The following is a 27,271-nucleotide window of genomic DNA, read 5'->3' as shown; positions in this document are numbered from 1 at the left end:
TTAAGAGAGGGCCCCCAAAAGCCAAATTTAGACAATGATACCCTAAATTGACCAGCACAATTTAATACATTGCCATTACACTTAAAGCACTTACACAGTTGCAAATATACTTATTTTAAGCATAATTTTATATAATAATTTGACAGATAAAAATATATGTTCTAGAACCATTAAATGCATCTGTCTGTGAAGTAGCAAACTTACAATAAATTATACATCATACCAGTGTAAATTTACATGAAGGCTAAAACAGAAAAAGAAATCATAATTTATGTTTAAAGTATAATGTTAATTTATTATTTCCAAGTAAAAAGAGGAATAGCCATTTTATTAGATTCACTTATTTTAAGTTTATATTCATTTCATATTCACATAAAATTCATTACTTGTGAGTGTAGCAATGAAGTTGTATTTTGATGCTGAGTGTTTGAAACAACTTGTTGTTGATATTGCAGTCCAGCTACAAGCTTGCTGATTTGAATATGTGTGGGAAAACAAAGCATTTAAATTACTCAATAAATATGTTACAATCATATCAAAAGTATGAAAATAAAATATATGTTTTCTTCTAATGTTTTATCCACAGGTATTGCCTTCCAAGGTTAATATAGCCATTGTCTAAATGTTTCATTTATTTTATTTTCATTTGAGGGCAGGTTTTGAAAATCAGGTCTACTGATTGAAGCTGGAAGAACACGTAAATGTCTGCATTACTCATTATGTCAAAACAGAGCACATGATGGGTACAAAATATACTCTTGCACATTTCACAGCTTTGTGATACAACTGTCTTGGAAATTGGGTGGAAATTTATGCACAAATGTGCATAAGTAAAGACCTTGTGACCGTTGTTTCCTTCCTTGCAAACTTAAACTTTTTTGTACTTAAAAATCATCTTGCTAACATTTAGCACATTTGTGGATTAATAACAAACTAGTCTTTTATATACCTACTTTGAGGGTGGGTGAGGAATAATGGGTTAAATACAATATAATATTATTTCTTGGCTTAAATTATTTAAGTTATCTAGTTTTAGTACTTTGAACAGGGCAAACATTTTCCCCGTTTCCGTCTATTGTGAGACATTGAATTACATGGAAGAAATTTTTACTGTTAACCTTCTTTTCCGCACTGGATTTAAGTGTGGTTGTTGGGACAACTGTTGCCCAACAGAATGGTACAATGTAAAGAGACCTGTAGAGAGACTATGCCTCCCTGTTGCATTATATGGCAGTATGAGTGAGGTGTTTCCTGATGCACATGGTGGAAGTCTGTGCCTCAGCAGGTTGAGACAGATGCTCAGGGTGACAGGATGGATAAAAACCACCATTCAGGTAGCATGCTGGGAGCATGGTGCATCTGGGATAATGGTGTTTGCCAGGAATTGTAGTCTCCAGCAATTAATTACTTTTATGTGTCAAATGTTTTAGTATCTGCAGTTTTTCTTCAATGAATTTCTTGCCCCTTTCTTTTTTCAGTCAATACCTGAGAATCGTGGACTCCCATACTTACTGGCTCCAAAAATATACTCCTTCCATGTACTCCATAGGGTACTGAATAGATTCTGAGAAAATAGATGAATAAAAGTAATTCTCTTTTCATTTAGATATATATGATATTCAGTGAAGATTTTGAATGCAATGTAATATTCACCATCAAATTTTGATAAAGCACTGAAAATATGAGACATGTAAAATTATTTAATTTCCTCTTTTAAAAATTATCCTAAACATTAAATTCATGTTTAATGATAAAGATGTATTATTTGATGCTTTGAGACAATTACAATTAAATCTTACAAAAGGAATTCTAGAGTCAAGATACAACTTTTATTCTTAATGCTAGACACTAAGTTAACTTCATTTTGTTCATGAGTTGCAGAAAAGAAGTGTTTTTGAAAAAGAAGTAATTTAGTTTCAACAATTCAGACTGACTTTCTTTATGGGATCAGATTCCCTGATTGCTTTTCAGCTCATCACTTCACTTTGCTTTTGTAGACATGGCTCCAGTTATTTCTATAATGTGTGACTGGTGTGAAAACACTTGAAATGGACACAAATCATTACACATACACACAGACACACACGCGTGTAGGAGTGTGTATGTGTAATACCAGAAAAGGAGCAAAATAGTATTTAATGACCAATCTCATGAATGTTACCTAGACATCAAATGTTAAAATTGATGGCTTCTTCACTTTAGGCCGTATTTTATTTTCTGCTTTCTTCTACATTTTAAAATTCACTATGTACTTTTTGTAGTAGTTATTTGTCTAGTCTCTAAGACTGGCTTATGTGAAAAAGTGCCAAAGAGGAGATCCTGTAACACTAAATCTTTCCTATTAATGAATAACTAAAAATTAGTAGAGTTTGTTTTTTTCTCATTTTACTACTATCAGGAGGTGTTGTGGGGGCTTCCCATAATAAGTATTCAATGAAATATATGTAAATTTAGCAGTGTGCCTCTCATTAACCATAAAAGATGCTGTGTAGCTACCTCTCCTTACATAAGGCCCAATTTCACTTCCAATACTAACTTATGTATTAATTTAGATATTATTTATTTTATCATGGGGCAAAACTTTATATACTTGAGATAAAGATAAAAATGTACTGTTCTTCCTATTACTTTCTGTTTAATGAACTTATTGCTTTAAGGTTGCTTAATAATCCTTCAGGTACTCTTGTTTATGCATATAGTAGCTATGGAAACATACAAATTAGCCCAGTGCTCTTCTATAAAGATGGATTCTGTTTTCCTATCACCTTGCACATGAATAAATGCCAATACATAATTTTTTGTGTTTTCTTTGCCCGTGCTCAGAATATTACATGCCATTAATAAAAGAATAATAAATTGCATATTCAGCAAATGTTATAGTTCAGAACATGGAAGAAGGGGTTAATCATCACACTATGAAAAAAATCAGCTGGTTAATTCATTGCACCATTCAAGGGAGTGACTGAAGCTATTCTCATAGCTTCAGTGCTATAATGAAACTAGACTCATCAGTGCATTAGCAAACAAAGTTTGTATCAAAACTATCCAATTTCCTTTTTCTTAAGCTCTTTCACATCTACTTCCTTTTATCATAACAAATATAAAACCTCTATTTGGCCCTTTGTTCTCTAAGTGGAACTTTATTTATTTTTTATACCTAGCAAAACTATCTAGCATCAAAATCAATACTACTATAGATGAGAAACAAAGTTGTTGCTTTCATAGGTGCTTCCTTCTAGCTTGGCTTGTATTTGTGCAATTGCACTTTATATGAATTTTTACCCTCCTGAACATTGTTTATATTTTTAATATATTTTTGTATGCTGCATATCATCTCTCCAGAACTACCCTATTATAGTGTTCTGTTTGCAAAAGCAGTATTTTATTTAGATGGGGTCACTGTAAGTTATCTTCAGTCCCAGACCCTTCTGGACTGGAATCAACATCAAGGAAGGCCTCTTTATTGGTGAAAGTTGAGCTGAGGGTCATGCTCTGTCGTGGCTTCACAAGTGCAAGTTCATCTAATTTAATATTTTCATTTTTGACAAGAATTGTCTTATCCATGTTTTCTTCACTGTGTCTTGCAACAACAGCATCAAATACATCTAATTTAGGTGGCAAGGTTCCACTTTCAAATAGATATTTGGCTAGATAGGAGATGCAAATGTTGGTTAAGAATGACATAACCATGGCAAGTGTTTTAAATGGAAATTTCTGATTATATATACCATTATCATCAGGGTAATAGCCAGGGTAGAAGATCAAGGGCTGAAGATACAGATATGGCTCCCCTCCAGTTATTCTCAGGAAGAGGCCAGAAACATAACCTGCCACGGCCCCATAGGTGTTGGTTCCCTTAACAAAGAGTACACAAAGCAGCTGGGGGAAGATAACGATGTAAACAAGGTCAGAACTGAGGTACCAGAGCCCATACACAGTCTTCGTCAGCAAGGCCATGGCTGTTGCAGATGCTCCAAACACAAACACTGTGATTCGCATAACCCAAACGATTTCTTTGTCCGAAGCCTGTAAGAAATTGCCACAGTGTCAGCTTTTTGCACAGTGTCTTGGCTCATTTAGGCAAAGAATGAGACACATTTTTTGCTTCAAAACTGCTCTAAAGAATTCTCCTGGTTCAAATGGCTCAATCTATGGGAAAAACCAACTACAGCTACAGCACCCAAAGCAAACAATCAGGGTGACTTCCTGGGTGGACCTTTGGGAGGGGTTTCTATATACCAGATGCATGACACACAGGCCACCTGAGCCTTTTCCTGAATGCATAGGGGGAAAGGCAGGATGAGCTAACATGGTGTCAGGGAGGTATAATAAAGCAAGGGAGGATTTCCTCACTTTACATATTAGGGAACAGTTCTTATGTGGCATTGACAGAGCATAGGCCATCCCTAGTTTATCTCTTTGTAGAAGTGCTACCATCTTTAAAGCTAACCACCTTCTGGTGCTCTTGAAAAGACACATGCACAAGTATGTTTATTGCAGCACTATTTACAATAGCAAAGTCATGGAACCAACCCAAATGCCCATCAGTGATAGACTGGATAAAGAAAATGTGGCACATGTACACCATGGAATACTATGTGGCCATAAAAAGGAATAAGATCATTCCTTTGCAGAGACATGGATGAAGGTGGAAGCCATCATCCTCAGCAAACCAGCACAGGAACAGAAAACCAAACACCGCATGTTCTCACTCATAAGTGGGAGTTGAACAATGAGAACACATGGACACAGGGAGGGAACAACACATACCGGGACCTGTTGGGGGGTGGGGGCGGTGCAAGGAAGGAACTTAGAGGACGGGTCAATAGGTGCAGCCAACCACCATGGCACACGCATACTTATGTAACAAACCTGCACATTCTGCACAAGTATCCCACAACTTAAAGTAAAATTAAAAACAAAACAGAAATGCCTTGTCCAAGGAGTTCCTTTGGTTAATTAAAAAGAATCAAATAAAATCAAAACAAAACAAATCAAAAGCAAAAACACTGGGATTGTTTTGTTAACTAAAACCTAGAGAGAGGCAAAGCTTTAATCAAGCAAGAAGCATGCTGTTTTGCAGCCACTTTGATTCAATAAAGAAAATCAAATTGAGAGGATATCTTCCTGCAAAAGGGACTTGGGAGTGCAAGTATTAAACAGTTCAGAAGTTACAAAAATACGTGTCGAACAACTTACTATGCCCTGCTTCCACCAAGATTCTCCAGTGTCATAGAGAATTTAATTATACTAAAAGTCTTGCTGGATAGTTTAGGTTTCATTACTCTTTCATCAGAAAGACAAAAAGGTTAAATGATAGCCCTGTGACTGTACCTCTTGGGAAATAATTATATTGATTTGTTCCCTTTAGTATTGACATGAATAAGAACATGTATTGATAGCATCCATTCAGCATAGGTATAATTTGTTATTTAATCTCATACGCTTAAAGTACAGTCAGATTTAATGTAGAATATTAATAAATATATAATACTGTATATACAACAAATACAACATCAGCAGCAGCAAGAGCAATGCTAGTAAGTGACAGGTTGAAAGAAACTGTTCTTACATTTTGTCTGAAGGAAAGCTGGTAGATGTTCCGTGCAAACATGGAACTTGCTGACAAGATGGAAGAATCTGCTGATGACATAACAGCAGCAGAAACGGCACCAAGACCAAAGAAAGAAATATACACAGGGCAGAGATACTGCAGAACAATTGGTAAAATCATGTCTGCCTCTTCTGTAGTCTTGGGATCTGGAAGCCCATATGCAGTCTGGTTCCAGTCTGTTGAACAGAATCAACAACCATTACAACCACCAAAGAACCAAATGTTCTTTATCCATCTGGGGTCATCCTACTTACTAGGTTGTTTTGAAATAAACTCAGAATCATATACATTAGTCTGGTGTGAAGTCCGTGTGCTGGTCAAGTGGAAATGTCTTATATCTCCTGGCTTCTAAAAGGTATTGGTTATAATTAGTGTTATTCACAATGCCTGAACAGACACTGGTGGTAAGATATATATTTCCTTTCTGCAATGACAGTGTCACATTGCCTAGAATCATAGAAAACAAACTCTCATAAACAGAATTCTAGAGTATTCCTTCGACCACTTGGAAATGTGGTGGGACACTCACTGTTTCTTCTTTAAGGCTCAGTTATTCATGTGTAAATGAAGAAAGACAATAGTAGGGCTATTCTCAACCATCATCTCTTTGTACATAAACTTGGTTTTGAAGCTGCCTCAGCATTACTTTTCTCCTATTTCCACATTGCATAGAATTTCACTAGATTAAGAACAGTCCCTTCTTATTGAATAAAAAGTACAGTCATGTGGCTGAAATTTTCAGGAAGTTTTGGTTGTGGGTAGGGTAAGAAGACTTGAAACACAGATTTATCTTTGAATACATAGCTTCTGTACTGGTTAGTTGTAGCATGTGTTGAAGAACTATGGAATCCTTAAATGTTCATTAGCATAGTTGGCTTTTTATTTGCTGAACTTTTTTAATATCATGATCATTGGACCAAATAGGAATTGTTCTCTTTGGATCCCACCATTTTTTCTTCTCTGATTTTCTATTACAATTGTCATCAAAGCCTGCTTACATGCAGGCAACTTTGTGGCCTTAACTGAGATGTTATGATAACAGAAATAACAAGCAAGAGTGTGTATCTAATCCAAGAAAAAATAGACTTAATGCTGTTTCTGTTAGCCTGTGTTCTTACAATAAACACACACACACACACACACAGAGACAAACACACACACACACACAGAGACACACACACACACAAACACACACATGTCCATATATGTTTTCTGCTTGTGAAAGAAATACCATCCTTTTTTTTCAAAGACAAACACTACATACCACCTTTGTCAGTCATCTTTACATCTTTTGAAGTGTTTGTCTCCTGGAAGAACAACTGGAATGGAGAGTGTACACTATGAACCAGGACTGCTCTCCTAAAAGTTAAACAATCCAATAAAAGACTCTACTAATTGAAAGTCAAAGTTGCTATAGGAACATCACCCTGGACCACCTTTACAAAATACAACAGGGCAAAAGGTGAACTTTAATCATTTTATTACCTCTACCCAGAAGATGCTTTCGAATTTGGATTAACATGATGTATTTTCATTGAGTGCTCTTAAAAGTTACAGCACAGGAACATAATGGTCAGGAGTAATTAATACATTTAATTAAATTAAAGATGAGCTTCTGAACATGTTCTACATAGAGTCTAACAGGGAGATAAACATTTCATAATGCTCTTTTTTCAAAACCATTTTTTAATAAGTTATTCTCTAAGTGACTTTGTTTCTTAGTTTGTCTTGACCTAAACACTTATTCATCGCTTTCTTCAAGAAAGAAAACTCCTAATTAAAAACTACTAAAGATGTAAAGCAGAAATCTCAAGTTCAAAGTGATCTTTAGGGAGGTCATGAGGATGACAGTAAGCTTCTCTGACTGTGACTCTCTGGCTCTCAACTCACCTAGGGGTTTTAAAAGAACACTAGTGCCCATCTCTATCTTCAGTTATTAAAATAAAATTCCTGTGAAGTAGGCCAGATATCCGTATTTTTCAAAGATCCCCCCACCATTCCCCAGCTGATGTCAGCATGCACCTTGGTTGAGATCCACTGCTGACAGGAGTGCATATAAAAGATGGATAAATATACCAAAACTGGGAGGAGGATGTGCTCATCAATATTTCATAGTGGAGTGAGCAATCAAAAAAATTGGAGACTGGGCACAGTAGCTCACACCTATAATCCCAGCACTTTGGGAGACCGAGGCAGGTGGATCACCTGAGGTCAGGAGTTTGAGACCAGCCTGATCAACATGATGAAACCCCGTCTATACTAAAAAAAAAAAAAATACAATTTACTGAATGCTGTAACAAATATATAGACATGAATGTGATGAGAAAGAATTCACTATGTGGAGGTAAGAGGGAAGTGGGACAGAAGGGTGTCTGGGTGGGGATTGGTAAACTAACTGGCACATGTGGTGAAGCTGCAAGAGACTTACCTGTTGATGCTCCAATGGCCCCAATGAGTATGGCTGGGACAGCCATCACCAGGCACCCGAAAGCTGCCAGGAAGGACAGCACTTGAGCATAAGTGGCTGAGGATGAAGAGAGAACCCTCTGGAAGTACGCTTGCCATGGGATTCCACCCAGCATCTGTGTGGGAAACACAAGGATGGAGAGTGAACTAGAGGCAAACAACTATTTTATTTTTTTAAAGAGTATTATTGCAATCACATTTAGAATCATAAGTACAACTTAGAAGTATTAAAAAAGTGGCATGTAGCCACAAATATCAATTAGTATCATTATGTTTGCTATGATCTGGTGTTTATGTTCCCCCTAAATTCATGCATTGAAATTTTGATCCCCAAGGTGATGGTATTAGGTATCAAGTTGGCAACTTTGGGAGATGATTAGCCCATGAGGGTGGATTCCTTATAAAAGGAAGTCAAAGGAGTTTTTTTCCTTCCACCATATGAGGAGGCAGCAAGAAGGTGCCTTCTATGAGGATGCGAATCCTCACCAGGCAGTGAATCTGCCGGCACCATGATCTTCCCAGCCATGTGGAAAACTGTGAAAAATAAATCTGTGTTGTTTATAAGCCATTCTGTTTATGATGCTTTGTTACCCAACTGAACTAAGACAATGTATCATCAACTTTCAATTATGCAGAATTTCCTGAAGTTCTTTTTGTCTATAATTACATACAGCAATTATTTCTTTTCATTAATTTACCTATTTTGAACTGCATTTAAACTACTCTAGAGGCCTTCAATTTGTTATCATCTGGTGGTTCTAGCCATCATAAAATATTCTCAAAAAATAATTAAGATTTTGAAAGTATGATATTTAACCTGAATCAATGCAAACCCAAAATATTTATACACTCCAATCATGTGTCAGGCAATGTAATGGCTGCAAGAGCACAAACATGCATAGGCATGGTTCTTTCCCTGGAACTTACTTTCTACTGGGAGAGTCAATGTATGTGGTGTTTTCCACTGTGAGCATTGCAGAGTGCTCAATGCAATACAGCTGGTATCAAATAAAATACTAGAACTTCTATGTATGTTCATTTTACTTTCTACCTAAATATTGTATGGTTGCTTTTATTAAATGATTTACATCATACATTAGTACAGAATATATAAGCAAATGATAGATATACATACCTATATTGGAATGTGCTTAAATTTCTTACTGAGCATATACAATCAAAAATGTTTAAACTATAATGCAATTTGTTGCATGATATAAAGAGGTCTGCATGGGAATTAAAATGATAAACCATTAATTATTTGCGATGAGAAAGAGGGGGTAAGAAGAGAGAAAGGGTAGCTGCATGTTAACAGGAAAACCTTCAGAAATGAAGTGCAGATTGTCCATAGGCTTTGAGAGCATTTCCACAGGTGGAGATGGAGGGAGAAGAGAGTACCTGAGAGAGAAACTAATAGGAAAAAAGCAAATAATGACAGTGACCAGGCAGCTGAGACCACTGGGTATTTGGTATGACGAGAGGTCAGTGAGTGAGGCAGTGGTTGGAGGAGAAGCTGGAAACATACTTTTGGTTAGATTACTGCTACTTCTCTTCCTGGCATAAAGTCAATATTCAATAAATATTGGTCACATGAACGAATGAACGAATTGATAAATGAGCTTGCCATAGCACAATGTATTGAGGTTTCATTAACTGCCTGTCTCTGTCATTGGGCTCTGGGTTCTGGGGACATCTGTCTTATCATGGTCTCACCTGGGCTAAGCAGAGTGTCTGTTACATAGATACCATAACAATCTCCTTCTTATAAAAGTCATATATGTTCAAAAGTAATTAAAGGAAAAAATTCTAAAATTCATAACCCCATTCCTCAAGTCTATATTCTTCCAAAACATTTTCCTTGCATTTTGTGACCTGTTTTATCAATATATCATTAACATCTTGCGTGTCAACGACTTGAATGGATTGATACATCATAAATTACATACTCATCACCTTGGACATTTAGGTCATCAGAAGTTTTTAAGTAGGGTAAAGTCTGACTTCATCTACAAACAGAAGCTCTCATGATATAATGGACTGAATATTTGTCCTAAAATTCTTATGTTGAAACTCTAATCCCAACATGATAATATTCAGAGGTGGGGCCTTTGGCAAATAATCAGGTCATGAAGGTGGAGCCCTCATTATGGGATTAGGGCCCTTTTAAGAAGAGGTCAGAGACCTCTCTCACCCTCTTTCCACCATGTGAGGGCACAACGAGACGTGTACAGTCTGCAACCCGGAATACTGCCATTTTTAGAACCTAATCATGCTGGTATCCTGGTCTCAGATTTCCAGCCTCCAGAATTATAAAAATTATATTCTGCTGTTTATACATCACCCAGTCTATGGTAAATTGTAACAACAGCCCAAACTGACTAAAGTAGGTACTAATATGGAAAGTGGTCATGGGGGAGTAAGAGGTGGGCAGGCTGCCATCAGGGAGATGAGTGGGGGTTATCATAGTAGACCAGGTAAGGAATACAGTCTACCTAATAGAGAGCAAACATGGGGACAGTGGGCAGGTTCCAAGTGTGACCGGGAGATACACTGACAGTATCATTAGCAGGACTTGACAAGTCATCTTCATGTAGGGGATGTAGGAGAGACAACTGGAAGATCAAGACCATTGATGCAACATTTCAAGGCTGATTTCTATAGTTCATTCATTTATTCAACATGTACTATTTCATTTTAACTTGTCTTATAATTTGAATCATGATATGACTAAGTCATATGATTTTTTAGAGCTGGAAGAAATTTAGCCATCACTTTTATATGTCTTATTTTAAAGATGAATAGTCTGAAGACTAAAGTGTGGTGTAGGGGAAAGGACTTTGAGGTCTTAATATTCTATATCAATCTCTAACTCAGACAATGATGTGATTATTGACAAATTGCTTAATTGTTCTAAGTCTCATCCTCTCTATGATGTAACCATAAGCACATCTACTCTGCAGGTATAGTTACAGATACATATTTACTCTTATTCCTCCAGTTCATGAGTTTAAGCCATTCCAGGAAAAAGCCAACAGATTTCTCAACAATCCTTAGGCAAAGAAGCCCTCCAGTCCAGTACTGGAAAAATATTTTTGCCATATTTTCCCGCCCTTTACTAGAAAATTTTTTACTGGAAAAGACACATTCACTTTGAGTGTTGAGGTAATGCTAAAATTCAGCCATGTGCCATGATCACAAAGTCATACAATATTGCCAACCTGCTACAGAGAAAACAAAAATAACCAATTTCCCTTTAAGCTTAATAGAAAAAGTAATCATTTCTTTTTTTGAGAAGATTTTTTTTTTTGGTAGAAATAGGGTCCTGCTATGTTGTCCAGGCTGTTCTCAAACTCCTGGCCTCAAAGTGAGGTTTCCACCTCAGACTCCCAAAGAGCGGAGATTACCGGGGTGAGCCACCACACTCCGCCATAATCGATTTCTTACATTGAAATCAAATACAGTGTGTTATTTTCAGGCCTAACTCCTCTAATTAGCACAGTCGTAAAATCTGGTCAGTTCTTCTGGTTGTTCCCTCTTGCCTCAATGGGATCGGCCATTATCTCTTCTGTGTCTTCCTCAAAGTGCCTGCACCTTTGCCCCGAAGTTCTGCCTGTTTTCAAGCTTCCTCTGGCTCCTGAGGGCCTCTCTCTTGGCATCTTTCCTGAGTGACACGTGCCTTTCCAACCCGCCTCACTTAGGGCCTCTAGCACTACTAATTCACTTACTCTGTAATTCAAGAGTGAATGAGAGACTTATTTCATAAGTTAGGTTTCATGCCTTAATTCAAAACACAAAATAAAGCTTTTACAAGGTTTTGCCTTCAGGTTGGGGAAAGTCCTGGGGGTAGAGCATGTTATTCCTTGACTTACATCACAACGGAAATGAGGACACACCACACAGGACACCTCATGCTGTCCCCTTAGGGCCTCATTTGTTCTCCACCCTGACACTGCCAGCCACGATAGTCCGGCCCTGGCTCCACCCTCCCAATAGAGAGTCCTCAATTCAGAAATGGCCATGAGCCCACAAGCACATTTTTTACTATGAATATGAAAATCGTGAAAATAAATTTGATTTTAGGAACAATTAGATCACATTCCTCAGGTAAGAGCATTACTTACCAACAACAGAAAACTATCAAGCCAAGAGTAGACTTCAGATGAGTCAACAGTTCCCAGCCACGGCTTTTGGTATTTGGTATGCACAGCAGTGAACCCGATGTCTGCAACTGCAGGATGTGACAATGCAAAGGGGACGCTGATCCACTGCAACAAAAAGTGACACTGGAGCCCTAGGCGATGGTTTTCAACTGTCTGATATATGCAAGATTTATACACCTCACACACTGCACAGCTCAGTAATTCCTCTAGTTCAGACAGAGAAGGACCAGAAATCATCTTCTCTGTTTTTTGTTGGGCACCATAAAATACTGATTTAGATAAATTAAAATAACACATTGACTATTTCTATGCTTGATTATACCATGTCATACAAACTACAGCAGCAGCAACATAAAATCTCCAGGAAGAAAATATTATATTTGAAATATCTGTCAATCTATCTATGTATCTATCTGCCTACCTATCTATCATCTATCTATCTCTGTCCATCTACACACACACACATACGTAAATAGATAGGTAGCTATTGAGATATATATCCCCTTGTGTGTGGGTGGGGGGAGGAGGGGAGGGATGTAGATTGTTTTTGTTTTCCTCTTCTGTTAAATGTTGGGTAACACAAACTTGAGTTCTAATAATGAATTGTATTTCTCAGCTGCTTGGGAGGCTGAGGCAGGAGAATTGCTTGAACCTTGGAGGCAGAGGTTGCAGTGAGCCGAGATTGGACATTGCACTCCAGCCTGGGCAACAGAGCAAGACTCCATCTCAAAAAAAAAAAAAAAAAAAAAGAATTGTATTTAAAAAATAAATAAATAAATGGGTGCCGAGCACTATGGCTCAGGCCTGTAATCCCAGCACTTTGGGAGGCCTAACTGGGTGGATTTCTTGAGCTCAGGAGTTCTGGACCAGACTGGGCAACTTGGGCAAAATCAGCCGGATGTGGTGACATACACCTGTAGTCCCAGCTACTCAGGAGGCTGAGACGGGAGGATTGCTTGAACCTGAGAGGCAGAGGCAGCAGTAAGTGGTAATTGAGCGACTGCACTCCAGCCTGGGTGACACAGCCAGATCCTGTCTCAAAAGAAAAAAAAATTGCCAGGCACAGTGGCTCATGCCTATAATCCTAGCACTTTGGGTAGACAATGTTAGAGGATTGCTTGAGTCCAGGAATTCAAGACCAGCCTGGGAAATACAGTGAGACCTGGTCTCTACAAATAATAATAATAAACAAAATAAAATAGAAATTTTTTAAAAATTATATTTGAAATGTATATCCATATAAAAGTGTGTGTAGACACACACACACACTTTTATGTTTTCTGTGAATTAGGGAAAGATATCCATTCCTTAAGGAAAAGATATCCATTCATTAAAGTAACAAGAAAATATGTGATTAAGAAATATATGGGTGACATATAAGCCTTCAAAGATGGGCCCAATACTAACAGGTGGAAGAATAAAGAAGGAAGAGATGTTTAGATGGAGCAAGTCAAAGAGTAGAAGAATATATGGGGTGTGTCTGTGTGTGTACACTCGCACCCACATCTGTTGGTGACAGGCTTTGCTGACACGGAGTAGCTTGGGGAAATGGGAGAGATAAAGATGGATGTGTGGAGAAAACTCAAATTGCAAGCTAAAGGAATTGTATTTTGTTTTTGCAGGCAACTGGAAGCTAGAAAAAATTCTGTTACGTCTTAAAAAGTTTTCAGAGGAATTTATTCTGAAATTTAATAACATAGATATGAATAGTGAGTTTAGCGAAAAGGAAGAGTCAGGGAAAGTGGTAGGTGATTTCAATTCCACCTAGATGAAGGCCCGAAGTAAAGCAGTGACATTGGGAATGAAAAATTATTGGTACTAAAAAGGATTATGAAGAGCAAGTCAACAACCCTTACAAGAAGGAGAGAGAGGTCAGAGAGAGGGAAAATGAAAAGAAAAACCTCAAGTTTACAGTTTTGGAGCTCTAGGGGTGATGATAAAATCAATAACATTAGAGAATTTGAAAAAAGAAGATGGTCTAAGGGGTAAGTTGATTAATTATGTATGCTCATACAGCAATTAAAGTTTGGAAAACAACATTATTTATTCTTTTATTCAGCCAATTTAATAGGGCCTTATCTAGTAACCAACAGAACTTCATTCCTTATCAATTTGGCTAAATTTTGTGGCATAAAAAATATTCTAACATATTTGCACTGTCATCTCTACACTTGTATACTTGATTTATGCACCCGTGGGTTTTAAGTTCTAGTTTCATACAAAGCAATGAGAAATCACATACATCATCAATAATAGGTTCATTCCCTGGGGTTGTGTTTCTTGGAATACCTAGTGCATCAGTTATGAGAGCGGTCATTGCCAAACCAACCTGGCTCCTGACATTCTGAAGAAGGATTTATTTCTATGTTCCCTATTTTATTTCTGGAAGTTTATGTTGATGCTAAGGAAAAATCAGAATTTCAGCATGGTCCACTTAATTTTGGTAATTTAAATACAAAATAGTGGGAGTCCTTGAGCAAACTAAATATTCTCATATTCAGTTACAATATGAATGGATGAAATCCCATGAAATGCAAATAAAATGTCTAAGGAGAAAAAGAGAAAATACTATAATCTTTGCTAGCATATGTAAATTTATAGTTAAACTGCACATCTAATTGTAGTCTGTTTTTTAAAATTTTTCCTCTAAGATATTATTAGAGATACTGGAAAGTTTATAAAAAGGAGAGAAGGGCATGAGATTACTTCTTCATTTTTAATTTCTAAGTGTCTAGTGTCAAAAGTAAAATGTAATGAAATGCTTTACATTGTAAGATAAATAAATAAAGATGAGGAGAATCAAGAGTATTTAACCATCCTTGGGAAAATGAATCATGATCTCTAGTGTTAGGTTGCTCTGTCCGTGGCCTTTGCAGGAGGGCATTGCCCCTACAGAATCTACAACTGGGATAATATATGTGTATGATGAGATAATGTACGTGAACCTATGATAACCCTAGCCCAGCATGGACACTCGAGTTTTTCTTCTTCTTTTGATACATCTTAGGTATTGAATACTATATGCATAACTATACTCTTTACATTTCTTCAACATTGACTAAAATATGTTCAGACACACAAAAGTGCTTTTAATATAGTGCTAATAATACTAATAATACTGTCTCATAATTATAATAAAAACAACAGATAATAAATCTTTCTGGTGCCTTATATAATTAAGAATTTTTTTATTTTTAGACTACAAATAGTGATGATTAATATTTGAAATCCACAGTTTTCCAATGGGATCATTTCTATGTCTTATGAGCATTCTTAGGATTCACCAACTAACATAAAGGGAGACTTATACAGGTTGCCACTAAGGTTTGAATTTTGTTATCTCTGCCGAGGAAAATGGTTTGCCTTAAATACTAAAAGGAGATCATGCATAAGTTTCCATCAAATCTAGGCATTAAGGAAAGGAAGACCTAGACCTTTCTAACAATCCAATGGAGAGCACACCTTTCTGTCAAATTTTATCAAAATGATGAGTTTTTCATCTAATTAATTTATGGAGAAATTTGAAATTTCATATAATATGTGACATTTCTACTCATTTTTAATGAGTTGGTATAAAATACATTACCTTTTACAGAAAAAAAAGAGGAGAATCTTGGGTGCTCCCACTTACCAGCCCCACAAAAATGCAAAAGAGCTGAACGACATCAGTGTAGGCCACAGAATAGAGCCCTCCCACCAGTGTGTACAGAGTGGCAATGAGCGCAGAGATGATGACAGAAATGTGCACATCCACATCGATGATCACGCTGATGGTGGCTCCTGAAACAAACAAGAGAGTGCTGTGGTCAAGGTGCCCAGACAGGTTCTGGGCACCTTGTATAAGGACATAGTGAAAGTTCAGTGATAAACAACATTTTTCTCTCTGTCATATGAAATGCAGTGGATGATAACACCTAAAGTTAATTTTTATATTGAAATTTGTATATCTTAATAAATTCAGTGAGATACATACTTTTGCTTTCTGAAATTACTGGTTTGCTAACTTATTTATTTGGAGGACACACAGATCCATGGTATGGTTATGGAAGACCCTGAATTACTGAGAAATTTAATTACATTACAAGAACTCAAAATAATTTCACTATCTGGAACTCTGACTCAATCAAATACAGCCATGTGTTGCTTAACAATAGGGATGTGCTCTGAGAAATGTGTTGTTAGGTGATTTCACTGTTGTGCAACTTCACAGTATGTACTCACTCACAAATCTTGATGGTGTAACCTGCTACACACCTAGGCTACATGGTATGGCCTATTGCTCCTGGGCTACAAACTCGTGCAGATTGTTACTGTACTGAACGCTGTAGGCAAGTGTAACATGATGGTAACTATTTGAATATCTAAACATCATATCTAAACAGAGAAAGTAACAGTAAAAATATGCTATTATAATCTTATGGGACCACTGTCATATATGCAGTCCATCATTGACCAAAACGTCATTACATGGCACATAACTGTATATGAAATACATTAGTCACATCTATGAAAAACACAAGGCTTTCTGAGAAACATGATCACCCATTTCCACATTTTACAATTAACATTCATTTGCCACTTTGCATTTACTCTGCCCCCTACTGGCCTTTGATAGCTAACAAATGGTTAAGGCAGCAAAGAATTGAGAAAAATTTGTAGGAACAAATTATCAAATTGATAAATGTTATTAATCAATCTCTCCCTCTTTAATTTGCGACAGATCACTCTTCTTTTATTTAATTGGTAGAACATACCAGTCCTGCTCCTAGGATACCAGTATACTGAAGAGCCTAAGATTTGAATATCATATTTTTAAATAATTTTCATCATCAACATTTTAAACTTCTCTTGGAAATCAAATTTATGTTTCTCTTTATAACATTATTTATTGTGTTTATTGGTCCCTATATTTCCACTGAACATATTGAAGTATGACCAGTTTGGGCCGCTGTGGTTCTTGGACTGACAGTTCATAATTCACTTGTTGCTTTAGTAGCCTTTTCCCTATTGTTCTCAAAACTATACAGTTTACATGTCACATTATTAAATGCATACATGTAATGGATTGGTGAATTTATGTATCATCAGTTGCAGCCAACTGAGTTGTCTTACACCCTACCCCCATTCCTCAATTGGCATGCTAGTAGTATATGCAACCCACTGGAGATGAAACTACATTATCTCAATATAAGATGTGTTTATCCAAAATACCAGTAAGAAATAGTTTTCAGTGCTTTTGCTATGGTGATAAAATAAAATTATTTTCCGGAGTAAAGATCCATTAAAAAGAAAAATCTAGTAAGAAGGTGGAGAATGAAGACAAGGATGAGAGATAATTATAGATGAGTGACTTTAGATAACTGACTGAGATATTGTTTTATAGATATTTGAAAAGTTAGTTTTTCCTGAGATCATTTACTTCTAATTGAAACTTTACTTGCAACTCTTTGTGGTTCTTTTTTGTGTGTGTAGTTCTCCACTTTAATAACACTTCTAAGCTATATACCATGAATTATGAAAAGTTCAATTATAAAATAAAGATTAGCTGACTAAAATCTCAAAGATTTGGGGTCCTAGTAGATGCTGTCACTTAACTGTAACTCAGAGATATTAGAGACGTCAATCGCCTCTCCAATACCACTATTAAAATTGAGATAAAATTTTCTCTAAAAGATTTTCTGAAAAATTAAATCAATTGTAAGTAAAACAAAGTGATACTTTGAGGTATACTAGGAAATATTAGTCAACTCATGAAGCTATAAAATAAGTATACTGCAAAGCTATGAAAATCCACTGAACTTGAGCTGTTAGAAGTATAAATACACATTTCTTCAAAAAGTTGTAAGATGTCAATTTCTACCAAGAAGATAGTTTAAGATTCTCCTATGTTTCAATGGTGAACTATACACATTCACAGTAAGGTGGTAATAGATCTTATATATTCTTGAATATACCAAATTATTTGTAATAAACCTAAATTTTAATTAAGTCCAACTATTACTTTTTATTTGTGTAAATTTAAAGATTACAGGTACAATGATGTTACCTGGGTATACTGCATAGTGGTGAAGTTTAGACTTTTAGTGCTTTCATTACCCAAAGAATGTACATAGTACCCAGTAAGTAACTTCACACACACACACACACACACACACGCACTCTCTCTCTCTCTCTCCCAAAGAGTTCAAGCAATAGCAGCAATGTTTTTATATATGTTGTTTGATACATGTGAGTGTTTAGAAAGATACAGACAATAACATATTTTACATATGTAGTCATGGATTAGGTAATAATGTTACCATCAATGATGAACCACAAATACATACATTCTCATAAAATCATAATGAAGCTGAAAAAGTCCTATTGCTTAGTGACATTATAGCTATTGTATTACAATTGCCTATAGTATTCAGTGCAGTAACATGTTGCACAGGTTTGTAGTCTAAGAGCAATAGACTATACTATATAGCCTGTGTGTGTAGTAGGCGCTACCAACTCGGTTTGTGTAAGGACACTCTGTGTTCACACAACATCAAAATTGCCTGCTGATGCATCTCTCAGAATGCATCTACATCCTTAAGCTGACTGTATATTGTAATACAGGCACAAACACAGACACACATATATACAAAACTAATTATAACAAAGTTCACAGTTTCGTTACTATATTTTATATTTCCAAAATACTTTAGAAGCATTTGCTTATTAATTATATTCTTTCTTCAGGGCTCTGTTACATAAGTTGATCTTTATTCAATGAGTGAACATTTTGTATTTTGTTATATACTCAGCCCACTCCTTTTTTGATACCTCAGCAGGTAATTTGTTCTTAAAATTAACATTTTTTGGTGTTGAACACAATGCCAAACAAGCCCCCAGTGCAACTCAGCTAATGAGAGTCAGGTGGAAAGGGAGGTGTAGTTTTACACGTAATATCATTAGAACATAAGAGCAGCAGTGGGTGTGGAGTATTATTATCCAGCACCAGAGAAGTGCAGCATTTTCCACCTAGTTGTTTCTTTTTTTTTTTTTTTTTTTTTTTTTTTTGAGACAGAGTCTCGCTCTGTAGCCCAGGCTGGAGTGCAGTGGCGCGATCTCAGCTCACTGCAAGCTCCGCCTCCCGGGTTCACGCCATTCTCCTGCCTCAGCTTCCTGATTAGCTGCTGGGACTACAGGCGCCCGCCACCACGCCTGGCTAATTTTTTGTATTTTTAGTAGAGACGGGGTTTAACTATGTTGGCCAGGATGGTCTCGATCTCATGACCTCGTGATCCGCCCGTCTTGGCCTCCCAAAGTGCTGGGATTACAGGCTTGAGCCACCGCGCCCAGCCCCCACCTAGTTCTTGCTGTATTTTATAACGATCAAATACTCTTGTTTCTGCAACAGTCACTCTGTTTTATAGTTGGGAATCAAAAAAATCCTGACTAACCTGCGGGATGAAATTGGATGTGCTGAAGGCGGGGCAGTGCACACCTTTATGGGGAGCTTCTGTCTCCCAGCTGCCTCAACAGCCTCAGTCAGGTCCAACATTCTCAACTGGTCCCATGTGGTACACATCTAAGCCTGTGTCTCTAAGGGTAGATTGGAGCTGAGGAGACGCTAAGGCATGGGCAAGCTTTCTCATGTAAGTTATTGAGAAGACATTTAAACTGAAGGGGAAATTCTTGTTACATTCTACCGTACTTCAATTTTTCCACTACTAAACCATAACATTGAACTTTATAATATCAATTTATGGAACTATTTCAAGTTTGTAGTTTTGCTGTGTGACTTACATTATTTACCTATTCTGTCAGCAGAGGGTTGGTGATATCTCACTTCTCTAGGAATGTTATTTACTGCTGGAACTGACTCTGTTTTATATATGTTTTTAATTAGACATTTTATTTAAAAAGTCAACATCTCTAAAAATATTAGTGCTTTTAGAATAACATGCAACACTGTTGTCTCAGGAGTTTAGATAGTTTTATATTTGTGTTTATGCCAATTAACATGGCAGTTATTAGAGGGAAAACAATGGGAGGTAAAAAGTTCTCAGTTTGCAGGAAGAACACTTATTGGAAGAAATTAAGATATAAATCATTTATTTAAATTTATTCAACACCAAAAATATATATTAGTATTCTCACTAAGCCCTGGTTCATGAATCCTTGTTTTAAACATTTATGTTAAGTAAACTGCACTTTTTAGCTATGCTTAATTCATTATTCTTTGTTCAAAATCATATATGACTCATAAAAGCAAATTGGTCATTATAATTCATAGTTATTGGTCTAATGAGGCAATTCAAGTATGGAAAGTGTAGTTGAGGTTTTATTTAACCTCTGCCACCATATTGCAAGTAAACGTAGAATTTCCATTAAGCTTTTATGCATATAAATATGGTTCAGTATATGGTTTTAATAAAAATGTCCTCAGAAGCCAAGGCTGAAGAAAGTAAGGTTGTGTATCTGATGTTTAGTTAACTACAAAGATGCAGCTAGAACAATTTAGCTGCTCCTTACCCAAAGCAGAGAAAATTGCTGCAGCCCAGAACATTTCTCCCATCAGTGCAGGGATAAACAGGAGTCCGCCCATGCGTTTTCCATAGATTTGCTGAAACGGGTCTAACATGGTCACATACCCCTTTGAACGCATAGGTTTTGCAAAGAACAGGCCACCTAAAAATGAAGCAACTGTTTAGGAGAAAATAAAAAAAATGTAATATAATAGTCTTTTACTATGCTGCCATTTATCAAGGAAAATGCATTTTCCAGAACACCTGTATGGATTGAGGAACAAGTCTGCACACAGTACCAACCTACTATAAATATTAGGTTTAGCAATCTAATGTAATTTATTTAGTACACTTACCATTGTATGTGTCCAAAGGACAAGTGGGATCATATTGAGGCATGTGAATTGAAAAACATGAACCAGCACATTGCTCACTTAAATGCCTCAATGCATTTCTATCACTCAATATAGCATTTAGAGGTTTTGAATAAGCACAGATTCAATAAAAGCCTTTTGAGTGCCCAAAAAATGAGGTACCTTCTGTTATATAATACTTTTGACCTCTTATTCATTTGACTTGCTAAAAGAAATACAGGTACATTTCAAGTTGATTCATTTTTAATGATATATCCATACTTATTTTGAAAGAAATAAAACATGATTATGTCAACAAATTCACTGTGCTGATAGCCACAGGTCCAAAGGATTTTTAAAATATATTCCTAACCAAGAGATCAAATAATCTAAGCATTAGTGTTCTGCTACTTACCAGTTTCTGGTAATGACTCCTTAAAGATCTCTGGGAACATTTTTTTTACAATGGTTATTCAGAGTGTTTGACTTGTTATTCCACTTGTTATTTATACTCTTGTTCTGTATACTTTACCGAGTGAGTCACTGAGATGTGCACTTTCACTTACCTAAAATCAGACTAAGAGAATATCCAATTGGTGCCTGAGCCCAAGCTAGGCCATAACCTGGTACATAAACTGCTTCAGCTGTGCCATTGATATACCCTCCTCCGACCCAGGTAGCTGAAACAGAATGAAAAGTGAGGGAGTGATGCTGTCTTACCTGTCATACCCACATCTGCCTGCCAAACCAGTGGCTACTAGAAGTTACTGAGCACCTGAAATGTGACTAGCCTAGATTGAGTTGTTTTAGGAATATAAAATAAACACCAGATTTCAAATGTTTTTTCTTTCATTAATCACATGTTGAAATGAAAACATGTTGAATGAATTGAGTTATATAAATTATATTATTAACATTAATTTACCTATTTCTTTTTGTTTTTAGAGGTTTGTAGAAAATTTAACGTTATGTTTGTGGTTCATATTATATTTCTATTGGATGGTGCTGCCCTAGATGTTTTCTAAATGCATGGAGTCAGCAACATTTTCATGATATTATATGTAATATAGTCTGAGGTCATGGGGTAAAATTTCTTTATTTCAAGGCCCTTCCATTTTAATTGTATTAATGTTTTTATACTGTCCTCACGGAGTGGCGTGCGTGTGTACGCGCATGTGTGGGGTGAGTTTGTGGAAATGTGCTTTTCACTAATACAGTCTTTTCTTGAACACTCTGGGGATATCAGAGCTTGCAAATCTTATCTCCATCACCACTAAGTTGTACTTACTACCTTAAATTATTAGGAGTGAAGAGAGGATCGAGATGACACTTCTACTACAAGGTGTCCAAAGTGAGTTTAAATGTTACCTTAAGGCCTAGACTACCTAGCACTCAGAAGAAGGTAAAATGTGAACTGCATACATACTTGCAATTCTATATTTTAATATGGATTTTTAGTAAGATATTTACTATTTGACAAGAAGTAATGAAAAATGTCTTATTCAGATAAATAAAATTTATGTAGCACAATAGCTGAGGGAAGGAGGTCAAAGAACCAAAGAAAATAAGTTTTGACTTAACATGTTTGAGCCAAGAATGATCTACAGATTAATATTTTTCTCTGAATAGACAATGTAATACTAGCACCGTTTTCTCTGAGGAAACAGTATAATATTGAATCCTTGCTGAAAAACTAATGTTGAAGAGAACACTAAATCTTTGCAGTTTACACCTTTTTGAGGTTACAGTACAGTCAAAATGTTATAAACAATCCTTATACAGAATTTGTGTAAAGTTATGATGGTCACAGGTCGGTAATAAAAATTTATCAGATATGAGGCTGAATTCTAGATTGCATCATCCCATTAGGAATAAAATTTAACTCTGATGAATTTTCCAAAATCTCACAGTTAGAAGTAAATGAAATAATATCTATACAAAACTACCTAGGATGTGTTTCTATTGTGTTTATGCCAAAATTTATCTGGCTTTTAATCTAATACAAAGCAAAGAAGAGGGAATCTTAGGGTTGACATAAAAAGATTTTCCTACATAGGAATTTTAAGTACATTTAAATGAAAAGTTTATATACAAAATCCTGGAAACAAATACATATTTAGCAATCACTCCCACCTTTGCAGTAGCTTTTATACCCAGTGTTAACACAAATAACAAATGACATTTGTTTTCTTATTCTAAGCCCTGCTGAAATTTTAAAAATGATTTTTTTTTCACTATGTGTGTAACCATGACCTGAAGAAATGAATTCTTACAGGCAGAAAACTTGAGACTTTATCTTTCTACTAGGCAACTGGAACTGCTAACACGTCAATGTTTCACTGCATAAAGTAAATGGTCTGATGGTCTTACAAGCACAAAGATCATGAGTGATCATTTGTCATTGTGTAAGTCTACTGTCCCTTGTCCAAAAAGAAAATTGGTGCCTGAAGCATTGCAACTATTGTGATATAGAAGTGAGGGCTTGGCTACTTACTAAGATTTAAAAGTCCCCTTTATAAATGAATTTAGTCTCTTCTATAACAGCATTTACTCTCCTTGTTTGTATATTTTGTGTCAGATCCATGAGTGAGAACACAACCTCTTAAACTATATACATTTTTAAAAGAATCAACATTTTTTTAATCTCTATTCTTTATAGAATATATCCAAGTCAATCAATCTGGCAAGGTTAGGTAGTATGGTTCAGATTTTAAATGAATTATGATATTGACCAAGGTTATTTTGAGTTCTGAGAAAGAAAAAAAAGTTTTACAAACTGAGGAAGATCATGGCCCTTTATAAAAAATAGCATCATTCAAATATTTTCCGTTCCTTTTAATAGCTTGTTAAGTTGAAAAAAAACATTCTAAATGGTAAAAACAAAATATAAAATATTACTTTTATGACCACATTAAACAGAATATTAAATGAGAATAATAGAGAGCTATAATTATTTTCAATAAACAACATATTTTGGTATACAGCAACTTTCTTATTCTTTCTACAGTGTTTACAAACTGTGCACCTTTTGAAAGAAATAAAGTGAAACTAGTTACAGGGCTGCATGTGGCACAGCATGGGGTGGTCACCAGCATGACCACCGGAGACCTGTGTTTGGTTCTGGCTCCAGCCCTAGTCCTTGCTAACCTTGTAACCCGGGATCTCCACTTAACCCCAGATGCTCATCATAATGCTGCTATAAAGACCAAATGAATCCACGTACAGTGGGTGAAGAGTTAAACAAAGATAAAATGTCAATGTCTGAAAGGTAAAACTGATGGCTCACATAGAACACTGTAAGTTTCAGATTGCCAAACTCAAGGGGTTCAGAACATGAATGACCTCTCCCCAGACTGGTTTGGTAAACTATCTGATATACACGGTGAATCATTTTAAAATTGCCCTTCGGGATTGAAATTGGGCATCACTTGATATAATTTCCCATGGGATATTTTTCCAATGAACACTCAGAGTTCTTGCTATGTTGCAAATGTTTAAAAACTCTACTAAGACTCTATAATGAAATATGTGTTGTTAGTGCAACTGTATTAAATATTAAACATATAATTTTAAGTTGATGTTTTTCAGAATTATTTTCAACGACCAAGAAGAATATAAAAAAGAAACAAATCACCCTTTAAACAGAACCACCGTAGTGCAAAGTAAGATAGAATATCAGCTCCTGCTAACATAAAGAAGGTTTGAATGAGAGATGACTACAGATGGTGGCCTGGGGATTCCTATGAGGACACGCCCTAGCTTTTCCCTTTTATAACAAGGTTCATGAAATCTCTTTATTAGTGCTGTGGAGTCATAACATGTGATTGTCTTCCTGTGAGGAATTAGTTATTAAATGAAAGAATTAGGTTTCAAAACAGGGAATCACTCAATTGGGAATATTATCACCCCAAAATTTATTTATGCAGATTAAAAACTATCACTAGATGGTATTCATTGGCACTTATTTAAATCTCAAAGTCACAACTTTATTCATGTATTACTGAACACATTGAGATGCTGCCTATCACATTAATTAGCAGATACATAGCTTGTAATACTAGGACAGCTTCCCATTCCCCCACCTCTTTGTTTTTACTCTGTTTCCATCTGCTCAACAGCCCAGAGAGCCAAGATTTGTTTCATGGCTGTTCAGTCCAGTGATTTATTATAAAATCATTTTTGTTCAAGTACTACTGAGTTGAAACCAATTTATTTTTAGGTTTTAAATGAATAGAAAATTATTTTAAAATATATATAACTAGTGAACATGAAGAATCCCCAAAGGACAAAGACCAACATTTGCTTTGTCACTCTGAAGCCACACGCTGCACACTCACAGATGCCAAGGAAGGGAGGACGGCATGGAGCCGGCGGCGGCGTCTGAACGTACCTGTCATGGTAAATCCACCAACCAATAAACCAATATCTCGGCCACCAACTATGATGGCTTCACTGCGCTCTTCTGCGCTGCCACTGTTTTTGGTTCTCCAGGCAGCCCATATTCCAACCAGCAAAATTAGAAGGTAGAACACGATGATAGCTATCAGTCCTTCCACATGGAAAGCCATTTTTATCTAATGATCCAGATTCTTCTGCAGCTGGCTACTTCATTAAGACTTCTGAAGAAAATACAGGGATGCATTATAAATCAGTCAAGCACACTATGCACATGTAGGCAGCCAGGAATAAACCAGCTGGCTCATACGAGATCCTGTGCCACTCACAGAAAGAGTACAACCCTGAAACCACACGTGAAACAGGCAGTTACCAATAAGTGTCCACTACATTATCCTACTTCTGTTTAACAATTTAACATTGAGTTTGCCAGAAACAGAAAAAAATAGAAATGTAGTTTAACAAATGGAATCATAATCCTTGTGTGTTTCATACATGCTTTAAACTTAAAATTAACCTGTCGTGTATATCTTAAGTCAGTAACTGTCAAATCATTTACAAACAGTAGGGCTGTATTTGCGTTTTGAATTAAGTTACTCTTCTAGAATTATTTATTCTAGAAGTGTTAAGTGTTTCATAAATGACCATTCTGAAAATTTTAAAATATCCATTAATTTATTCATTCTTTTATCTGTCCTTTCAAACAACTTCAGAGAATGGCTTCAGTGGTAATCTGATAAAAAAAATCTGAAAAAATCTTTAGAAAAATCCAATTCAAAAACACATCAAACTCCACATTTTCAACAAGTTTCTGTAGTTCAAGTTACTATAACAACTAAGTATGTTTTTTGTTGTTTAAAGTGTCCATTCTCTTGATCTTCTTCGCCCAATATCCTTCATTCAATTCATCACCCCCATTAATGGTACATACAGGAAAAGGTTTTGTTGTTGTTGTTGCTGTTGTTTTAAACACAATTGCCTAAAAGCACAACAGAAGCGTCAAAGATATTAAAATCAAGACTCTTAGAAGACAGATGTCAAGTTCGAAAGCATTCACCTTTTGAAATTCTTGTTCCCTTTTATTTTTATTTTTTTACCTTTGTGACCACGGCTGTTCCATGAACCCAAACTCTCAAGCACAAGTTTCTGGGGGAAACTCTGATATTTGTGCATGCAGGTGGGTGAAGAGACTGGGGGAAAGAATCAGCCTCTCTGGAATTTAAAGGAGGCAAAAGAAGCGCCCGCGGGCTGGGTCTTCTCTGCCTTTGTGAACAACCAAGCAGGCAAGTTCCTCTCCGCAGCAGCCCGATGCTCTCCCGGCCCCCTGCGGCCCTTCCTCGGCCCCCTCTACCCATCTCCTGCGCCCAGACTTTGCAGCCTCTTGCACCCTGACAGCAACGGTACCAGACAGCAAACCCGCCCTTGCATCCCACCGAGAGGGAAAAACGCCGCGTCCCTCCCCTCTAAAACCGCCCGGGCTCGGTGCCCAAGGCGTTTCCGAGGGTGCGGGCCTCTAGGCGCAGGAATGCCCGCTGCGCTCCTACCTGGAGTGGTAGCTGCACGCGAAAGCGCTCCGCCCGGGGCCGCCGCCCCCTGGAACCGCGAGGGGTGTGGGTGCGAGGGTGCAGAAAGGGAGGGTGCGGGGTGGGTCGGGGGTGCAGTGCGGACGGGGGCCGGTCGGTCAGGGCGGCTCCTCACTCGGCGTCTCCAAGAACCTGGGAGCGCGCAGAGTTGACAGGTGTTGGCGCCGGCGGAGGGCGCGCGGCGCAGGGCGAGGTGGCAATC

The 27,271-nt window shown here is 36.8% G+C and overlaps 1 protein-coding gene across 1 annotated transcript; it reads right to left on the bottom strand.

The window, feature by feature from the left end:
• Positions 1–268: 268 nt before the first annotated feature.
• On the bottom strand, positions 269–27,271 carry SLC5A7 (solute carrier family 5 member 7). Its single transcript, XM_054475785.1, has 9 exons — positions 27,031–27,271; positions 25,482–25,710; positions 21,658–21,771; positions 20,746–20,901; positions 15,872–16,020; positions 12,202–12,345; positions 8,043–8,196; positions 5,573–5,790; positions 269–4,026 (listed from the first exon to the last, which is right to left on the bottom strand). Exons 2-9 carry the CDS (start codon positions 25,657–25,659, stop codon positions 3,397–3,399), a joined length of 1,743 nt encoding a protein of 580 aa, XP_054331760.1. The 5' UTR covers positions 25,660–25,710; positions 27,031–27,271; the 3' UTR covers positions 269–3,396.

Source organism: Pongo pygmaeus, chromosome 12, assembly GCF_028885625.2.
Source record: "Pongo pygmaeus isolate AG05252 chromosome 12, NHGRI_mPonPyg2-v2.0_pri, whole genome shotgun sequence".
NCBI lineage: Eukaryota > Metazoa > Chordata > Mammalia > Primates > Hominidae > Pongo > Pongo pygmaeus.
The sequence above is the reverse complement of the archived record's forward strand: the minus strand, read 5'-3'. Positions and strand labels throughout refer to the sequence as shown.